The 19,702-nt window shown below is 37.5% G+C and overlaps 1 protein-coding gene across 1 annotated transcript in view; it reads right to left on the bottom strand.

The window, feature by feature from the left end:
* The window catches only part of LOC148944321 (uncharacterized), a 62,135-nt gene that overhangs the window by 24,576 nt on the left and 17,857 nt on the right, over positions 1 to 19,702 (bottom strand). The window contains exons 4-6 of the mRNA XM_089100124.1: positions 16,588 to 16,791; positions 4,151 to 4,318; positions 1,409 to 1,621 (exon numbers count right to left, since the gene is read on the bottom strand). Of these exons, the coding sequence (XP_088956250.1) occupies positions 1,409 to 1,621; positions 4,151 to 4,318; positions 16,588 to 16,791 (585 nt within the window). The remainder of the gene's footprint in view (positions 1 to 1,408; positions 1,622 to 4,150; positions 4,319 to 16,587; positions 16,792 to 19,702) is intronic.

Raw genomic sequence — 19,702 nt, 5'->3', positions numbered from 1 at the left:
AAAAAAGAAAATTAGTAGACACATCAAAAGAATTTGATTATTATGTTGATTCCAAATATATGAGATTCATCAAGTTTAGTATTACCCATCAAAAGTTACGAGCCTGAGAAAATTTGAATTTGTTTTGGAATTGGGGGAAAACACCCCCTAAAATTACAGGAATCTTAATGAATTTCACGCCACCATATTCAGCGTACCAGAGAACTCTACTGTAGAAATTTGAAGCTCCTATATACAAAATTGTGGAATTTTGCTATTTTTGCGAGAACACAGATCACGGAAGCGTGTTTATTTGTTTTATTTTCTTTTTTTTGTTAGTTTTTTTTCTCCAGGGGTGATTGTATCGAAATAGAGTTCCTAAAAGATCGGGAGAGGATGCATTCGAACGAAAATTAAAAGTTATAGTGCCCTTTTTAAGTGACCAAAAAGATTGGAGGGCAACTAGCCCCCCACGCCTATTTTTCCCCAAAGTTATCTGATCGAAATTTTGAGATAGCAATTTTGTTCAGTATAGCTGAAAAATCAAATTATTATGTCTTTAGCTTTTAAATGACCCACCGCAGTCCGTAGAGAGAGGCCTGTAAGTCATAAAATTTGTCCATTGCTTACGTAGTCTTTGTTATTGGGTAGTATACAGACATTTTTTTTTTGGGGGGGGGGGTATGTGTGATTGGAGTGGATTTCTATAGGGATAATATTTCTTGGGGAGAGAAATTTCCGGGGGGGGGGATTTTCCAGAGTAAATATTACACTGGGGGGGGGGGGGAGATTTGACAGAATTACCATACGAAATTCTCTTTAATTGTCTTACATTCTCTGCACCAAATTTTACATATGGAGATGTACCGGGGGCTAATTATCTGGGGCTAGTTTCCGCGTTTTTAATTTCCGGGAAATAACTTCCATGGGAGGGGCATTTCTGGAGTGATCAGTGCCTAAATATTTACGTCAGTGTCCGCAGAAGAAAAGGTACTTGTTAAATTAAACGAAACACAGTCGAGATGTTTACTGAATGCAAGATTTGAGAAAAACAGGTGTCTTAGCCGCAAAGGCAAATGAAGAGTGACAGAATCCATTGGACTTGTATAATTTCCGCTATATATTTTTGCTTTTTAGAGGGGTGTAGGGGGTAGGTTAGGTTAGGGGCACTGTCCAAATACTCCGCCCCCCCCTAATGTGTAAGTATGTAGTTCACATCATATCATTATATAAATTGAAGGTTATTTGTAGGTTATATTTCAGTAGTATTAACCTAACTTCACTTCTTGGATGTGTTTCGTTTAAATGACAAGTACCGAAAAAAATATAATTGACTGATCTTATAGAAAAAGACTTATAAACAGGATTTACATGAAGTGACTTATAGACAAGGTATGCAGGTAGAATTATCATTAACAAAATGACTAACCTGAAAGCATTTTTTCTGCTCATTAGTTCCATGTGTAAGCACCTGAGCTGCAAACCATGTACATTTTCCTTCTTGTATGTCAGTTCCAATTTTACCAGTGATACTTGGATCACCATATAAATCAATGAAATCATCTTGTTCTTGGAAATAAATTCCAAGTGGTATTGCTATATCCCGAACAGCATCAAAAGCACTCTTGTCTTTAAAACCATTCTAGAAATAATCAAACCTGAGTTTGGGTGTACATAACTGGGTATGCATATTCCTGAGGTTTGAAACGAAAACTGATCGAAAATTCAAAACAAGTAAGGAAAAAAGTAATTAAGATCTTGATTTTAACTTTTAACAGTAGATTTATTACTAAAAAGTAGAAATTAATAGTTTTTGCCATTAGACTTATGAGTTCTTAGTAGAATTAAGTTATGTTGTTTGACAAAACCATTTTGACGGAAGGGAGTAAACTTGTCACAGCTGCAAATAAAAGTATTGATGTGAGTGTGAGAGTATGTTAAGGGGTTTGGACTTTAGTTCTAGTGACATTTGTCTTTAAGGCTCTTGTGAATTGTAGAAATAAGCAAATCAATAGCAATTAATCATAAATTTTGTGTCAGCTTTAGTTTTCGGGGTAAGTGGGAGCTGAGAATTATTTGCTAGGCTAAGTTTTCCAAAATAAACTATTTGGCTTTTTTACTCTTGAATAAACAGTTCTATCTTGCAGCTCTTGCGACCTCCGTCTAAAACGAAAATGTGTGGTTTTTGCCAAAAATCAATCGTTTGGACAATGGTGGGTAGCAATTAGGATGTAGATTCGCGGATAGAGCCTGCTAGTTCATAGATCCAAGAAATTCGAAGGTATATAAGACCAAAGATAAAGCCCTGGTTAACAAATTAAAATTGTGGTAGATTGATTTTTGGTCTAAAACAGAAAGTGGATTCCAAGTGACATTTTCTTTTCATAAAGCTTTGGCGGACCTAAATCTGGAAGAAAGTGAAAGACCTACATTGACTTATATAAAATTTTTGATTGTCAAAGCATCAATAGAATTCACACTATCATGTGATATTTGGAACCGTGAAAACAATTTGATTATTTAGTTAAACTAAGAAAATGAATAAAAATAGATGGTACGGAAAATACGCTCAAATTCTTAAAGAACAAGATCAAATGCACTTGATGGGAGGGAAATGGTTCTCCAAGAAGCTTTGTTCCCAGGCCTGGATTTACCAATAGGCCCACTAGGCCCAGGCCTAGGGGCGCACAATGCCAGGGGGCGCAATATATATCACTGTTCATAATTTTTGTGACAAACATAGTTGGTGGGGGAAAGACACTGAAGTAACTTCATCAAAAATATTTTGTCGACTTTAGCCAAAAGCTGGTGCAGTCCTGGATACTTAAGAACCCGAAAATATTAGAATCCTGACAACTTGAATTATTTTTCTTGTGCGTCTGAATTAAGGACTTTATTCATAGAAAACTGTATCCCTGATTTAGAAATATTTGAAACTTTTGAGCAATGCAATTAGCAATACCCTTCTTCAATTGTAGATCCCAGAAGTTATTGTCCCAATACCTAAAGACTGATTTTTGTTTAACTGAAAACTTTTTGATGTCTCTAAACCATCATAAATTTGGTATCAAAATTTTCTCATTTAATAAGAAAGATTTCCAACTCAATCAAATAAAAGTGTTTTCTAGTTTAAGGATATTGAAGCTTACCTTTAAAAAGTCTAACAAATTACCAAAAAAAAAAAAATACATGTTGCTTCGATATAGCCGCATTAAAATGGAAAAAATATGATTAGGATAGAAAAAGGTATTATTTGAAAATATACGGATTACATTTAATTTGTGTTTTTAATTGTTGCTGTATGCATATCAGGTCCTAATTTAATTTGTCCTTGATAACCTCGTATGTTCAATGCTTACATTTAGTTTCGTATGCCCCCAAATTCCTGAACAATTTTAAATTTGCAATTACTAAGTGTTATTGTATAACGCGATACATAGCATTTATATTAAGTTAAAAATTCAATTTTGTATAAATCCCTAATTTTTTATGTCTTTTTAATCATTGTATTTATCAGCTCTCTATAAGAATAGAATTAAAATTTGCATATCTGTTGCGAATAAAGTGTCTTTCTGTCCATTTAGATGTCTTTCCAGTGGTTTACGACTGAAACATTCAAGATAGAAAGTTAAATTTTTTCAGAAATACCATTAGAAGTATCAGGAAGGACATAGACAATTTTAAACTTGGAAAACTCTTAATGAATTAAGATAATCCAGAGAACCCGTCTTGAACTGACGCCACAACCTAATATTTTCACAGTCAGTATTCGTTGTATCACCTGGGTTTGATGTCGAGGGACTGGAAGATAGATCACCCTAAGATCGTTGAAGTATCCTTATCAGTATGTTACAAGCGACGCAAGGATCATAGCAGCAAGGGCGAATGGCTTAAGTCCTGCCAAATCAAAGGGAGAGATGTATCTGTCAGAGCTTATTTCTCATTTGTGCTTGTTAAAGTTCGGAGTTACTAAGCGAGGGGAGGAGTCCTTTCCTAAGAAGGAGAATAGCCTCAAAACCCCGTAAAGCTGGCTAGTTTACATATACTTAAGTTTCATAAATTGAACGCTCTATGTATCCTTAAGGCCACATGAACTAGCTTAAGCGCAGTTATTTTAAAACAATATGAAAAAGAAGCGAAGTTTCAGAAGAAGAACCGAAATTAGGCTTACCGAAATCATTGAGGCTGCTACTGGCAAATAAGTGGTGTAATATGCTGTCTTAAAATGGAACATTTTTGAATTGTTTTCCACCGTGAATAAATCGAACTTCGGCTTTTCGTCCTTATTTGGGGTCATAAAGATGTCTAGACACTCTCCAGTAATTGTTATTGTGTCTACCTGAAATAAGATTATTCTATATTATAAGATGCATAAATGTGATGTATGGTGTATTCTAACAGCAACACAAAAGCGCTCCTGAAGAACTGCAGACAAAGATAAAGACCCATATCATTTAAAAATGGCAATCTTTCATTTCGTTCGAATAGAATTTTCAGAAACCTTGACTCTGCTTTCTAACAGAAAAGAAGTTTTTGTTTTGCAGTTTTACCGTGGAGCCATTGAAACGATTCCTATCTTGTCAAACGGTAGCTAAACTGACAGTGTCTATAAATTTCTTGCAAGATGTATTATCATTCAGTTTATAAGATTTACCGGTTCTCTCATCTACATTTTAATATAGAATACCTTTTCCAAAAAGAAATCTTGCAAAAGAAAAGTAAACATCGATACTAAACAGTTTGTGATAACGAAATGTAAGTATGGAGCGACTTGGCTCATTAGTAACTGAAACTCCATAGAACAGAATTTTTGCATCTATAGGTATATCAAAAAACTGGCTTAATATGCTGATGCCAAATATATAAGATTCATTGAGTTTAGTGTTACCCATCAAAGGCTACGAGCCTGAGAATATTTACATGGAGTTGAAAATTTACCAAGATCCTGGATGCATTTTTATTTGTATTTTTTTTTTTATCAGGGGTGATTTTATTGAACCAGTGTTCCTAGAAAATCGCAAGAGGGCTCATTCAAATGGAAATTAAAAGTCCTAGTGCCATTTTTAAGTTACCAATAAAATTGGAGAGCAACTAGCCCCTCTCTAATATCTCTTTTTCCAAAAGTCGCATGATCAAAATTTTGAGATAGCCATTTTCTTCAGTATAATTGAAAAGTAAATAATTTCTTAGACCACACTGCTTTTCCATTAAAAACAAAAAAATTTTAAACAAGAAAAACGGGTTTTAATTTTCTATAAAGCAGTGAAATACAAAACAATTAATTATGCACAAAAGCTCCGAATATTTCGGCCCCACATCCGGGAGCCTTTCTCAACGGAAAAAAATAAAATAAATAAAAAAAATAAAAAAAAACTTAACTTACATCAAAATAAAACATACTAAACACATAAAGAGAAAGAAAAAAAGAAAAAATATAAATAAATAAAAAAAAACAAAACTCAAATATTAAATAAACACTTCCATGCACTGAATGTCTATAATGATTCAACTCGCCTCCTCTCAGTATGTAAATTGAAATATATTAAATAAAAACTTTCATGCACTGAATGTCTATAACGAGTCAACTCGCCTCATCCCAGTATATAAATGGAAATCTATCAAAAATGAAGAAATATTTATGCTTAGATCAACACAATAACAGGTCAACTAACCCCCCGGCCCATAACCCCTAATTAAATTTCACAAGTTCATCAACCATTTTAAGAATTATAAATTTAATGGATTCGTTTGGTTGCAAGCTTAGCTGCAGTTCGTTTACTTTTCTCATCATTTAACCCGTTCTGACCTTTGTTCGCAAGGTCATCTTTCGTTTCAGAAATATTATTAAAATCAGTACTGGTTGAATATCTTGCCTTCATTTTAATTAAACTATTATAAATTGAATTTATCCTGAATTCCCGTTCATCTTTATTGATACTAGTACCCCCATATATTATATTTTTTATTTCTATAATTTCCCTTAAGCTTTGTAAAAGTCCTACAGACGTATCTACTATGTTTGTTTGATCAAATAAAATACTGTGATGAGGAAAATTATAAAGATGTTCTGCAACAGCTGACTCAAACGTTTCTGGTTTTTTGTTTTGTTTTAGAGCGCAATCTATTGCATTCTTGTGTTGTTGTAGCCTATTTTCTAAAGTTTGTTGCATTCTTCCCACATAAAATTTACCACAAGAACATGGAATTTTGTATACTCCCTTTTGCAAATTTCTCGGTACCTTGTCTTTCCCTTTATTTAACAATGAGCTTATATTATGTCCTGATTTAAATGCTGTATTTATATTATGTTTTTTTAATTCTCTTCTTAATTTTTGTGATAAAACTGGTATAAAAGACAAAGTTATGTAATTTGTTTCTTTATTTGACCCATCTTCTTCTAATATTTTTGGTTCCGTCAACTTTTTTTCCTTATTTCAATTATTTGAGAAATCATATTTTCCGGATAGCCATTACCTATTAGAATATCCTTAATAAAAATTAGTTCATTTCTTATGTATCCTGGTGATGCTAATTTTAATACCCTATCCACTAAAGAAATAACCACACCCCTTTTTACTTGGATTGGATGATTTGATGTGAAAGACAAATAACGGTTGTTACTAGTCGGTTTACGGTAAATTGAAAATGCTAGTTCGTTATTATTTCTATGGATCAAAATATCTAGAAACGGTAACTTATTCTCTGTTTCCTTTTCAATTGTAAAAATTAATTCTCCTCCCAAATTATTTAAATGTTCCAAAAAACCTTCAATTTCTGATTCCCCGTAATTCCAAATAACTAAAATATCATCCATATATCTGCCCCAAAATTTAGGTTTGAAAAAATATGTTTCTATAGCTAAATTTTCAACATACTCTACATAAATATTTGCTAACAACGGACTTAAAGGCCCTCCCATTGCTAAACCCCTAATTTGACGGTAAAAATTATCTCTAAACGTGAAATAGTTAGTATACCTGCTAGTTATTCTGACTAAATTTAATACAATTTCCAGTTCAATTCCCGAAGATAATTCTTCTATCTCATTTTTTCGTTCATCCAGTCTTTTGGATAAAATACTAAACGATTTATAAAAAGGAATATACGTATACATGGATTTTATATCAAAACTGAACAATCTAGATTCTTCTGATATTTCTACACTTATAAGTTTATCTTTTAAAAATTTTGAGTTTTTTATATACGAATTTTGGAGATATAATAATGGTTTAAGTGTCATTGCTGCCCATTTCTCGATTTTTACCGTTGGTGAATTGGTTGTTGAAACAATAGGTCTTAAGGGGATGCCTGTTTTATGTATTTTTGGCAAACCATATATTCTAGGGCTAACTGATCCCCTTGGAAAAAACTTGTGATATATTCTTTTTTTTCTTTCTCTTTATGTGTTTAGTATGTTTTATTGTGATGTAAGTTAACTTTTTTTATTTTATTTATTTATTTTATTTTATTTTTTTCCGTTGAGAAAGGCTCCCGGATGTGGGGCCGAAATATTCGGAGCTTTTGTGCATAATTAATTGTTTTGTATTTCACTGCTTTATAGAAAATTAAAACCCGTTTTTCTTCTTTAAATTTTTTTGTTTTTAATAGTTGAAAAGTACAATAAATATTTCTTTGGAGATGACATGACCCCCCAGAACTACCCGAGAAAGGACTGTAAATTATGAAATTCCCCACTGATTAAACAGAGTATTTGTTCTAGGAAAGATTACCGACATTTGTGAAGGGAGGGAGGTTCTGGGGATGGATCTTTTACGGGGAGAATTTCCCATTGGGATGAAAGTTTCCGGGGGGTGACCTTTCCAGGGGAAATTTTACACGGGCGTAATTTGCCAGAACCTTTATACGAAATTCATTTTGATATCTTACTTTCTCATTGGCGATCCCATTTTACATGTGGAAATGCTTTGGTGGAATAGTCCTGGGGAAATTATCAGTGGAGTTTTTTACATGGGGAGTTTTTACAGACATTTTTACCTGGGGGTGGGATTTACCACAGGAGAATACTCCATGGGGCAATTATCACCAGAAGAAATTCTCATTGGAAAATTTTCTGTGGAAGAAACTTTCCGTTGGGGAAGATTTCCGGGAATTATTTTCCACGCATGGGGGGATTCCCTCGTGACCTTAAAAAGGATCAGAAATTACATGAGATGAAATTCTTTCTTCAAGTGAATGTATGCTAAGAAGTAATTTTTAGGCAGAATCATAAGCAAGAAATTTTCTGGGGGTAATTCGCAGCGATGCTGGAATTGTCTGGAGGTAATTTTCGGGCAGGAGAATTTTAAGAAGGAGAAACTTTCTACGGAGGATTTTTTTGTGGGGGGATTTTACATTTAGGGATGTGGATTTTCTGGGATTATCTGAAAAACGATCAGAAATTGAATAAAAAGACAAGTTTTTTCTATTGAAAGTAAGGAGCAACATTAAAACATTAAAACTTAAGAAATTATCCAGTATATGAGGGAGGCTATTTGATAAGAGTGCATGACAAAACAGAATAATGGAGCCAATTGCTTCATTAAATTATTTTAAAATGTAAGGGCACTAGATTAAACATACTGCATGTTCTTCATATATAGTCTTTCAGAAGCAACGCTATAGTGACTCCTAAGTAAAGAGCTACGTGCCTTCGATGTATTATTTCTTCCTTCCTTTTTTCCAGCCACTTAGTAGGGGGTCACTTGGCAGGGGTCTTTTTTGGCCGGAAATTAAAAGCTCTAGTGCCCGAAATGGCCCAAAGCTTTGTTTTCCCGATCCGCTTATAACATTCTGAAAGGCATTGCTTGTGTTAAGGGGAGTAAACATTTTATCAGGCGAGAGAAGGGTGTTAAAAGGCTTATCAAAGTAAAACTTACAGCCATAAGCCGCTGGGGCCAAGTTTGAACCTAATGTAAAAAGATATTTTTGAACCCGTTCAAATTGGGGTCCTAAACCGGCAAAAATTATTTTTTATCGGTTCAAAACTTGTATATTATGTCCTTTGGTCGAGAAGACCCCAATGCACTAAACAAATGAAAGAACATATTGATTCCTCCAAAAAAGGACCAGAAAGCTTTTGTCTCTAAACGACTTGAAACTTGCATCCGTAAATTCCAAGATCGAGGAAATTCTCATGCACAAAAAAAGAGGCTAGGGGCATAAGGTTACTGAAACTGAGAAAGATTATTGAAAAAAGATTGTTGGCCCGAAGCTTGCATTTTCAAGTCCTTGGGCCATGGCGACCCCAATGCACAATAAGAATTGGATGGAAACTCTGTTCCCCAAGTATGGGCCCAAAAATGGGCAAAAGTCCTCTTTTTAGTTAGGGTCCAGGCCCTCTAAATATGAGGCCCTAAATAGTCCAAGACTTCATCTCTCGACATGGTAGAGTCCTCAAAAGAGCCAATAAACTTTTTTTCGGACCTGCTCGAAAATTAAAACCATAAGTCCCTAGTCCAAAACTCTTGGTGTTAAAAAAAATAGTTTGAGGCACGGGCACCCTCAAAACTGCGGCCCAAAAAGAACCATATGTGTTTCTTCGATTGGCTTCAAACTTTCAAGGATCGCTGCCTAGGAAGCAGTGATCATACATTTTGGGGGGGGGGGGGGGGTGGAGACAAAAGGTCTTGAAATGGACACAAACTTTGCAGTCCTTGAACGGTTGGAAAATCACAACTGCAATTTCCCAGGCCGAGAACAATTTAAATAAAAAAATAGTTTTGGGGATTTTTCCTCCCGAGATTAAGCCCTGAAAGGGCAAAAAAAGTTATCAGACCAGCACAAAACTTAAATCCTCGAGTAAACAAGCAAACAAATCAAAAGTTGGAACATTAAAACATTCTTTTAACAAAAGTGTGGAATAATATACATATTTATTCAACAGCGTCAAATGGATTGCTTCAGCCACGTGGAAAACCAAAAATTACACAGATTTGAGCTCTTAAGCAGAAAACTGAAAAAAGAACTGCCTAATAATAAAACCATGCCATTTAAAAATAAACAGAAATTAACCTAAAAAGGCTTTCCAGAAAGTACGTTTTTAAAATAAAATTAAAGAGTCATATTAAAATGAATTAACTGAACAGTCAAATGAACAGAAATCATTATCGGTAAATTATGGAAGCCGAAACGAACAGAGATTAAAATTAATACATCTCTTGTCAAGCGATCATAAAGTGCCACATATAAGATTAGTGCTACCGTCCCTCCATGTCTTCTAATGGCTAAAGCGTCATTTGCGCCTTAGGGAACACAACATTTATTTTAAATAGTTTCTCTTTTATTCTTATAACTGTTGTGACATCTTTGTTCTATTACTTACTTACTTGTACTTGCTGCGGGACCAGGCGTGAACGCCTCAATAGGAATCTAGAAGAATCCGTATGGTTGACTCCCATTTGTCGCGATCTTGTGCCATCTCTTCAGCAAAACGGAGCCAGCCGCTCTCCCACTTTCTCAAACTTTGGTAACCGACCAATAGTATCGAGGTCGTTTTTGAAAGTTGCCCATCAATTCTTCAATTTACCGCCAGGATGTCTCCGTCAATCTGACAGAGGAGCAGCTAGAAGCAGTTGCTTGATGGTGCAGTCATTGGGTCTTCTTAGGACACGGTCAAGCCAACGCAGTCTTTTCTGTTTATCAGTCGTAGCTGTGGGCTGGATGTTATAGCAGCGCTGACGCACATCAGCATTTGAGATTCTGTTGGAGTATTGATTCCTTAGGATTTTTTGTTAACGGCGGTGGTGAAAGATCTCTGTACTACGGATATGATGCGCCTTTAGAGGCCAAATCTCAACTGCATAGAAGAGAACAAATCTAACAGCCGCTTTGTAGATACAAATTTTTGTCTTCAAACTGATCTTTGTTGGTCCCACAAATGGCTGTGGAGTTGAGAGAATATGGTTTGGGTTTCGTTGATTTTGTTTTGTACATCATCATAGCATCCACGAGAGTCTATTAGCAAGACTAGATAAGTGAAGCTATCGACTTTTTCCAGTTCTTGTCAGTAAAGCACAAGCTGATATTCTGACTGTATATTAAGGTCCATGACTTTAGTTCTGACCGTGTTGATCTTCATACCCAGTAGATGAGAGAAATATGCTATTTCATTTAGCATTGTTTGGGAATAGCAGCAAAAGCAACGATGTCATCCACGTAGTCCAGGTGAGGCACGTTAATGCCCAATCCCATAGTGACACTATCAAAACTCTTTCTAGAACCCAATCTATACAGTAGTTAAACAAAACGGAGGATAGTATGCACTCTTGTTTTATACCGCTATCCACATTGAAGTTTCTTTTGTAGTCACTCAGTTTCTTTGTTCAGCACTCTTACAGTAGATTTGCAACGATCATAGTAGGCCTTCAGCAGCTTTATAAATTCAACTGACACACCATCTTCTACCATGATTCACCAAAGATTTTACAGGTTACAGAATTGAAAGCAGTGACGAAATCCAGAAACGTTTTAATTATAGGGAGGTTGTAGCGTTTGCACCGTTGCAAAATAAGACGAAGAGTGAAAATCTGGTCAGTGTACACTCTCCCTCTGCGAAATCCCCACTGATTTTCACGTGTCAGTCCATCTCTTGCTCCCTCGAGCCTTTTGAGAAACATCATCGCTAACACTTTTGTGGCCATATCCATGAGTGATATCCCCCATGAGTGATATCCCTTGGTAGTGACCGCTATCACATTTGTTCCCATTTTTAAATACTGGTATTATTAATGATACCTTACAATCAGACGGGAAAGTCTTCCTCTTTCATATCAGACTGAAGAGGGTTCTAGTTGTTCCGCTCCAACATGCGGTGAGGCCTTATAAACATCAGGAGGGAGAGCATCTTCATCAGGAAACTTATTTGTTTTTAGCAATTTTATCGCGTTTAATATCTCTGAAGTTGAATGTGGTGCTATGTCAATTTCATTCGATGGTTTTTTAGCTGTTGGTGACAGCATCATCGCCACATCTTGCCCATCTGTGTTTGGATTAAGCAGGTCTTTAAAGTGATTCCTCTAGTGAGCAAGTTTAACTTGCGTGTCAGGTATTGTATTACTTTGACTGTCTTTTAAGCACAGTTTATATAATTATCCAGTATGATCTTTCCCTATCTCACCCATTATAAAAACCCGGACCAAGGTGCGAGTGCTCCGGAGAACGTTTTTGCAGATAGAAACATAGGCGGCATCAGATCTTTTCACGGGTAGACAAGTCAGACTGTGATCTAATCGGAAACAAGTGGAAACCTGCTATTACGAATAATGCACTTTGTTTGGAAACAATCGGAAACAGACTAACCCGCTAATGCAGAAAGAGGTGGGAGGAGCTTTTTGTTCGCACCGAGAACGAAGACCAGAAATGATCTGCGATAAGCTTACTGGATAATTATATGAACTCTGTTTTTAAGTGACCAGTGATCGTTGACTCTTTTCCGGCTATTTTTTGGAGAGTTCTACACAACCTTCTCGTGTCATTATTTCTGGCTGAATTTGTCATATCTAAAGCAAGCTCATCCCAAAATTGCCGACGGTCCTGACGTGACCTGGTTTCAATTTGTATACATAATTACTTTTTGACTGCGGTTGATGCATTTGACGCCTGTCGTCTAGTCTCAATTAGCTTTACAGTTTTTTCTAAGGAATAACTTCTTCTCAGCTTTGCAGGAGCATATGCGATAACTTCATCAGCCAACTTTTTAATGGTGTCGCGAAATTTTTTCCATAGGGTGGTGGAATCTTTATTATCGTCTGTCAGGATTGGGAACTGGTTTTGTAACTTGAGGAAGAAGTCGTCTTTCACTGATTGAATTTTCAGTTTTTCCATGTCTAACTTCCATTTTGGGGGTTATCTCTTCCTCACACTCAATTTCAGGAAGAAATGTCTTTGCACTTACAAGCGTATGATTACTTCCAGATTTTGATCCCGTGCATTCTCCTCTATAAGCTCTAGAATCTGTGACTGAGGAGCACAAACGCTGTCGGTTTATTATATGGTCAATTTGAACAGTTGTGGATCCACCGTTTGAGCACTAATTTATCATTTGTGAGGGTTTGTGTTGAAATTTGGTGTTGGTGATTAGAAGAATGTGGGATCTAGAGAACTGGAGAAGTCTATCCTTATTGGGGCACCGTTGTCCGTAAGTGAACCGGCCAACAATATCGTGGAAATTGAGGTCTGTTGGGCCAACACGGAAGTCCTATTCACCAACTAGAATCAAGAAGTCTCGTTTGAGGTGTTGCTGCATTGTAGTCTCCAGATCAGTGTAGAAGGAGTTTTTATCAGTATATGTTGCCACTCTTGTTGGTGAGTAGACAGCAAAGATAGAGATGTTGGATAATATTCCTTTGAGTCGTAGTCTGGCTATTCTGGGGTTCAGTGGATCCCATGCAAGAAGAGCTTTTCGCGCACGGCAGCCAATCAAAAAGCCAACTCCATGGTTGCCGTATCCATCATACGCACCATAGTTGAAGAATAAGTACGAGTTGTCAGAATCACTGACTGGTATGGTTTCACCAACTAGACACTCCGTCCGATCATGTCTCCGAAAGACAAGACTCGGACAGCGTTGTTGATTCTCGCCTCGCGGATCTCACTTTCCAGCTTTAAACTCGGAATTTATACATCTGTAAATTTATTTCATAGGAAATACCTCACTCACTTTTTGATCTCACCACTATTCCAGGGAGTGAGATTGACTTGAAACGTACATGACATAAATGCAGGAACGAGGTAACTTTAATTGTGACAAAAATTGGAAAAAGTTGAATCAAGATCCCCAATTTTGGATCTTTTTTTCAATAATTTCTTAGGTGCGGAAATTAGGAAGCTGCTGCCTAGACCTTGGATCCAAAGAAGCTTGACCCGGAAGCCACAGAACCGTCTTTTATCTTATACATGGTGATAACAAAGGCTTTATCCAGAACTTTTGTTCGGGGAGGGGGAGTAGACGAAGAAGAACAGGTTCCGCAGTGACTTACTGCTCAGATGAGTTGTCTGTAGTAGTAGCGGTAGTAGCTGCAGTAGTAGCACTAGTAGTAGGGGTGGTTCTAGGTGTTAACCCTCCCCCCCATTCAATTACCCCACGTAAAATACCCCCCTCCGAAAAATACCCCCGGAAAAAAACCCCAGCGGAAAATACCCCCGCGGAAAATACCCCCCAGTAAACACCCCCCACCCCTCGTGGAAAATAGGGCTTTCCAAATTTGAGACTTTTATTTGAGATTTATTTTTTGAATTTCTCGTAGAGGGAAGAAATTTTGGTACTTGTGTATTATGCGCCACTCACTCAAGTTTACGCTGTGTAAAATTCGAGAACACCCCAGTTTTTTCGTTAGTTTCTTCGTTACTTTAGAAATAAATTTGGGCTGTAGATTCGCATATTAGGGAGGGGGGGGTAAAGTATAGCGGGTCTGCATGCAAAATATGTTTGGTACTATTATTCTGCGTTTTAAATCGATAGATAGAGAAGTGTATTTTAAAGTGTGTTTTCTATGTTCATGGCCAAATATATGGCCATGAACATAGTAAAATAACATAAATGAAAGGCACAAATAACATAAACTTTGATCAAGATCCCCAATTTTGGATCTTTTTTTCAATAATTTCTTAGGTGCTTGAATTAGGAAGCTACTGCCTAAACCTTAGATCCGAAGAAGCTTGACCCGGAAGCCACAGAACCGTCTTTTAACTTATACATGGTGATAACCAAGGCGTTATCCAGAACTTTTGTTCGGGGAGGGGGAGTAGACGAAGAAAAACGGGCTTCGCAGTGACTTACTGCTCAGATGAGTTGTCTGTAGTAGTGGCGGTAGTAGCTGCAGTAGTAGTACTAGTAGTAGGGGTGGTTCTAGGCGTGTACCCCCCCGTCGTTTACCCCACGTAAAATACCCCCCTCCGAAAAAAAACCGGAAAATACCCCCAGCGGAAAATACCCCCCCCCCCGTGGAAAATAAGGCTTCCCATATTTGAGACTTTTATTTGAGTTTTATTTTTCCCCCATAGGGGGAAGGAATTTTGGTACTTGTGTATTATGTGCCACTCACTCAAGTTTACGCTGTGTAAAAATCGAGAACACGCCAGTTTTTTTGTTACTTTAGAAATAAATTTGGACTTTAGATTCGCATATTAAGGGGGGAGGGTAAAGTATAGCGGGTCTGCATGCAAAATTTGTTTGGTACAATTATCTGTTTGGTAAGTTAGTTTCTTCGTTACTTTAGAAATAAATTTGGGCTGTAGATTCGCATATTAGGGCAGGAGGGTAAAGTATAGCGGGTCTGCATGCAAAATTTGTTTGGTACAATTATTCTGCGTATTAAATAGATAGATAGAGAAGTGTATTTTAAAGTGTGTTTTCTATGTTCATGGCCAAATATATGGCCATGAACATAGTAAAATAACATAAATGAAAGGCATAAATAACATAAACTTTGATCGGCGATCATCATAAAACACTTTAATGAAACACGACATTAACCTAACAATAGTACTTAATGCTTGGAAAAACGGTCATTAAACAAAACACAAAAAAAAACACTTTTCACTTGGAAAAACCCCTTAAATGAAACATTACATTTACTTTATACTAGGATTTTTTTTTTTTTTTTTTTTTTTTTTGAGTTAAGAATATTTCCAGATACCTCGCTATTCTTCTGTAATTTTTTAGTGGCCATACCTAGAAAGAATTGTTTTCTTACTTCAAACTGTCCAAATACTTTATCCCTCCCCCCTTATGTGCAAATATATAACCCAAATTTACCGGGTTTTTTTCTGAGGGGGTGGGGGGGGTATTTTCCATGGGGGGGGGTATTTTCCGGGGGTATTTTCTGACGAGGGGGGTAGTTTCCGCGGGGGGATATTTTCCAGGGGTATTTTCCGAGAGGGTATTTTCCGCGGGGGAGGGGGGGGGTATTTTCCAGGGGGAGGGTATTTTCCGCGGGGGTATTTACCGGGGTGTAATTGCCAGGGGTAAACGCCGGTCCCCAGTAGTGGTAGTAGAGTAGTAGTAGTAATAGTAGTAGTAGTAGTAGTAGTAGTAGTAGTAGTAGCAGTAATAGTAGTAGTAGTAGTAGCAGTAGTAGCAGTAGTAGTAGTAGAAGTAGTAGTAGGAGTAGCAATAGTAAAAGTAGTAGTATTAGTAGTAGTAGTAACAGTAGTAATAGTAGGAGTAGTAGTAGTAGTAGTAGTAGTAGTAGTAGTAGTAGTAATAGTATTAGTCGTAGTAGTAGTAGTAGTAGTAATAGTAGTAGTAATAGTAGTTGGAAATATTAGATTTCTTTTGCTAATTAAAAAAGGAAGTTTAATCTAAAAATACCCATTCGAAAGAGCCTGTAGATCTTTTACTATGTACTGTTGGTTTAACTCAGTTGTCCCTGTAAAAATTTCCTCCGCCCCTCCCCCAACCCCTGTAAAATGTATTGTAAATAGGGCTAAAAACCAAATTGGTGACTGGATTTTTAAATTTGTCTTACGAGTGACGGAGTCCACCAAGCTAGAATTATAAGATTTAGATTAGATATTTAGGATTCATCGAATCCACAGACTAGGTATAAAGGCTAAAGCTAAAAATAGTGCTCTTTAGCACACAGATTGTAGTCAAAGAAGGATACTTACATTCCTAAAAAGATGTATCAGATCTCCATAAAACTTTCTACCTGAGAAGCGCTTGTGGAATAGCTCGAACATGCTACTCAAAACTAGGAATCCATCATTAAGAGCCTTTGGTCCAAGATTTTTAGTCAAATACCAACAAGGTAGTCCTCGTCGCGTTTTCGATTGATCCATGTAATCGTCCATAATTAGGTAGTATGATTGCATCTAAAAATAAAAAAAAATGTACATTAAACTTTATTAGGAATATGAAGGTGCCATATGAAACAATGAAGAGAAAATATAATAAATGAAAAAAAATCAAATAGCGGAGAAAAACGAGGGTAGTGTCAGCCAGTGTAACAATATGAAGTGAAAATAAGCAAATATTTTGATAATATTTTCTCTTGTGAAATCTACTTCAAGAGGCTAGATTGTTTATTTTTTTATTAGCACTGAGGACGACTTGGTGGAGGTCTTATATTAGCGTCATATTGTTCCAAAGTCTCACACTTCCCTCGTTTTTCTCCACTATTAGATTTTTTTTTCATTTATTATATTTTCTCTTCATTGTTTCATGCGTCTTGTTTAGCCAGTGTGGTCTTAGAATGTATTTGTATGCAGCACTATTATTCAAACTCTTTACAATATGTAGATATGCAAGGCACCCCCCGGTAGGGAGGCGCGGACCAAGGGCGAACCCGGTCTCTGGTGGTCATGAAATATAGCTGGAGCACCCACGTCTGGGGGTGTCTGGGAGAACCGACTGCGTCCATTGCCAAGGTGTTGGCTTTTTGATGTCGATTAAGGCACGAAAATCCCTGATTTCCGTAACGCCTGCGTCAGAATGGTTGATTATGATACGAATGAAAGGATCACCGATCAACATCACGATCATACAAGTCTGCGCTCCTGACTGCAGCAAACCAGATGAAGAGTCTGAAAATTTCTACCTTCAGCTGCAAAGCCTAATTTACGCAGTTGCCAAAAAAGACCTTGCTGTTGTCATTGGCGACTTCAATGCTATTGTTGGTAACGCTTCTGCTGGAAACGAAGATGTTATGGGTAAATTTGGCCTTGGACGACTTAACAAGAGGGGAGAACGCCTCATTGAATTTTGCAGAGACAGCGATCTAGCCATTACCAATACCCTCTCCAAACACAGAGAACGTCGTAAGGTGACATTGACCTCGCTGACTGGAAAAACCCGTAATCTTATTGATTACGTGCTCGTCTCTAGGCGGTGCAAATCGTCTGGGCTAGATACTGCCACCCTCGCAGGTGACAATTTTGACAGCGACCATTCCCTGGTCATGTCTGTACTTAAGATACGCCTGAAATCTTCCGCAAAGCTGAATAAGAAATCTGCTTGTTTCGACAAAAAAATTCTCAAAGACCCTCAAAACCGCCAGACCTACATCGATGAACTGTCTACTCAAATATTGGACCTTCTTTCTAATATTCCCATAACTCTATCTAAAGAGGATATCGATAAACTGGTCACAGACTCCTCTAAGATCATCTGCGAAGTAGCGAGGTCTGCCCTAGGAACCAAAAAGGGTGATAAAAAGCCTTGGATAACCAACGAATTTACTTTATTATGTGCTGAGAAATGAAAACACAATAACACGTCAGACAGAGAGAGCAGGGACAGATATAAGCAGTTAAGTGAGCTGTAGAAAAAGCCACCCGTAAAGCCCATCGTACCTTCATTAAAGACAAATGTGAACAGTGTGAGTCTGATTTTAAGAAAGGCGACTCACACTTCATGTATAAGAGAGATCGTAAGCTAACAAGCAAGAAAAGTATCAGTTCTTGTGTACTGCTAGATAAAAACGGCTCCCAGATACAAAGCACAGAAGGTATCCGATCGAGATGGATGGAGCATTACAAAGAAAAGCTCAATCCTGATATCCTTCCAAACCCTGCTGTCCTGGACCTGTTTCCTGTTACTGTCTCAGACCCCAGCCCACCTCCTCTCCGTTCTGAGGTCAAAGACGACATCCAAGTGCTGAATACTAACAAGGCCCCTGACCCGGACGGAATACAGGTAGAACTGCTGAAAGTCCGGTGTGAACCACTTATAGATCTTTTCCACAGAATTGTATCCACTGCCTGGCAAGAGGGTCATTTCCCAACTTCTTGGTGCGAAGCCACAATTTTGTACCGCTACACAAGAAGGGTCAAAGGCGATATGTGATAATTACCGTCCTATTAGCCAAACAAGTCAAACTTCCAAGATCTTCACCCGAATTATACTCCAACTGATAAGACCCGTGTCGTCCTTAGTCATCCAAGAAAACCAAGCCGGTTTTCGGCCTGGGAGATCGACCGTTGACCAAATTTTCACTGTTCGCCAGATTTTAGAAATATCTGGAATTCGGTCACGACCTGTATCAGCTCTTCATTGACTTTAGGCAAGCATTTGACATTATTTGGAGAAATGGCCTATGGCATATCCTCCTCCATTGCGAAATCCCATGAAGCCTAGTCAACCTTATCAAAGATATGTACTCCAAATTTGGGAGTCACGTCATGACTAGTGAAGGTCTCACTGACAGTTTCCAGACGGCCGCAGGTGTCCTTCAAGGATGCCTCTTGTCGCCAGAGCTGTTCAACCTCTTCCTCACAGCAGTCTTATCCCTGATGGAAACAACTTGATAGGGGGTGTTCAGACAGATAAGCTAGCTTACGCCGACGATATCGACGAAATGGCTGAAACACCCGAGTATCTACAGGCCATTGCTAACGACGTCCTCGAAGCCACTAGTTCTTTTGGAATGATCATAAATGTATCAAAAACAAAGGTTATGGGCTGCTCGCAAAAGTCGCAGTATACAGTTAAGCCAGACCTGAAACTTAATTTAGAGAGTATCCAGTGGGTCGACGAGTTCCCTTACCTTGGTAGCTTCATGACCAGCGACAACAGTCTATCAAAAGACATTAAAAGACGTCTCGCCCTCGCGAGTTCCAGTTTCAAAGACCTTATGCCCATATGGCGAAGTAAGGATTTGTCTCTGCGGCTTAAGATACGACTTTTTGATACCCTGATCATCCCCATCGCAATCTATTCATGTGAAACATGGACCCTGAAGGTGTATGACAATCGTCGACTCGCAGCATTTGAAACTAAATGCCT

Source organism: Artemia sp. Qi Xiang Cuo, chromosome 14, assembly GCF_049724085.1.
Source record: "Artemia sp. Qi Xiang Cuo chromosome 14, ASM4972408v1, whole genome shotgun sequence".
Lineage (NCBI taxonomy): Eukaryota > Metazoa > Arthropoda > Branchiopoda > Anostraca > Artemiidae > Artemia > Artemia sp. Qi Xiang Cuo.
The sequence above is the reverse complement of the archived record's forward strand: the minus strand, read 5'-3'. Positions and strand labels throughout refer to the sequence as shown.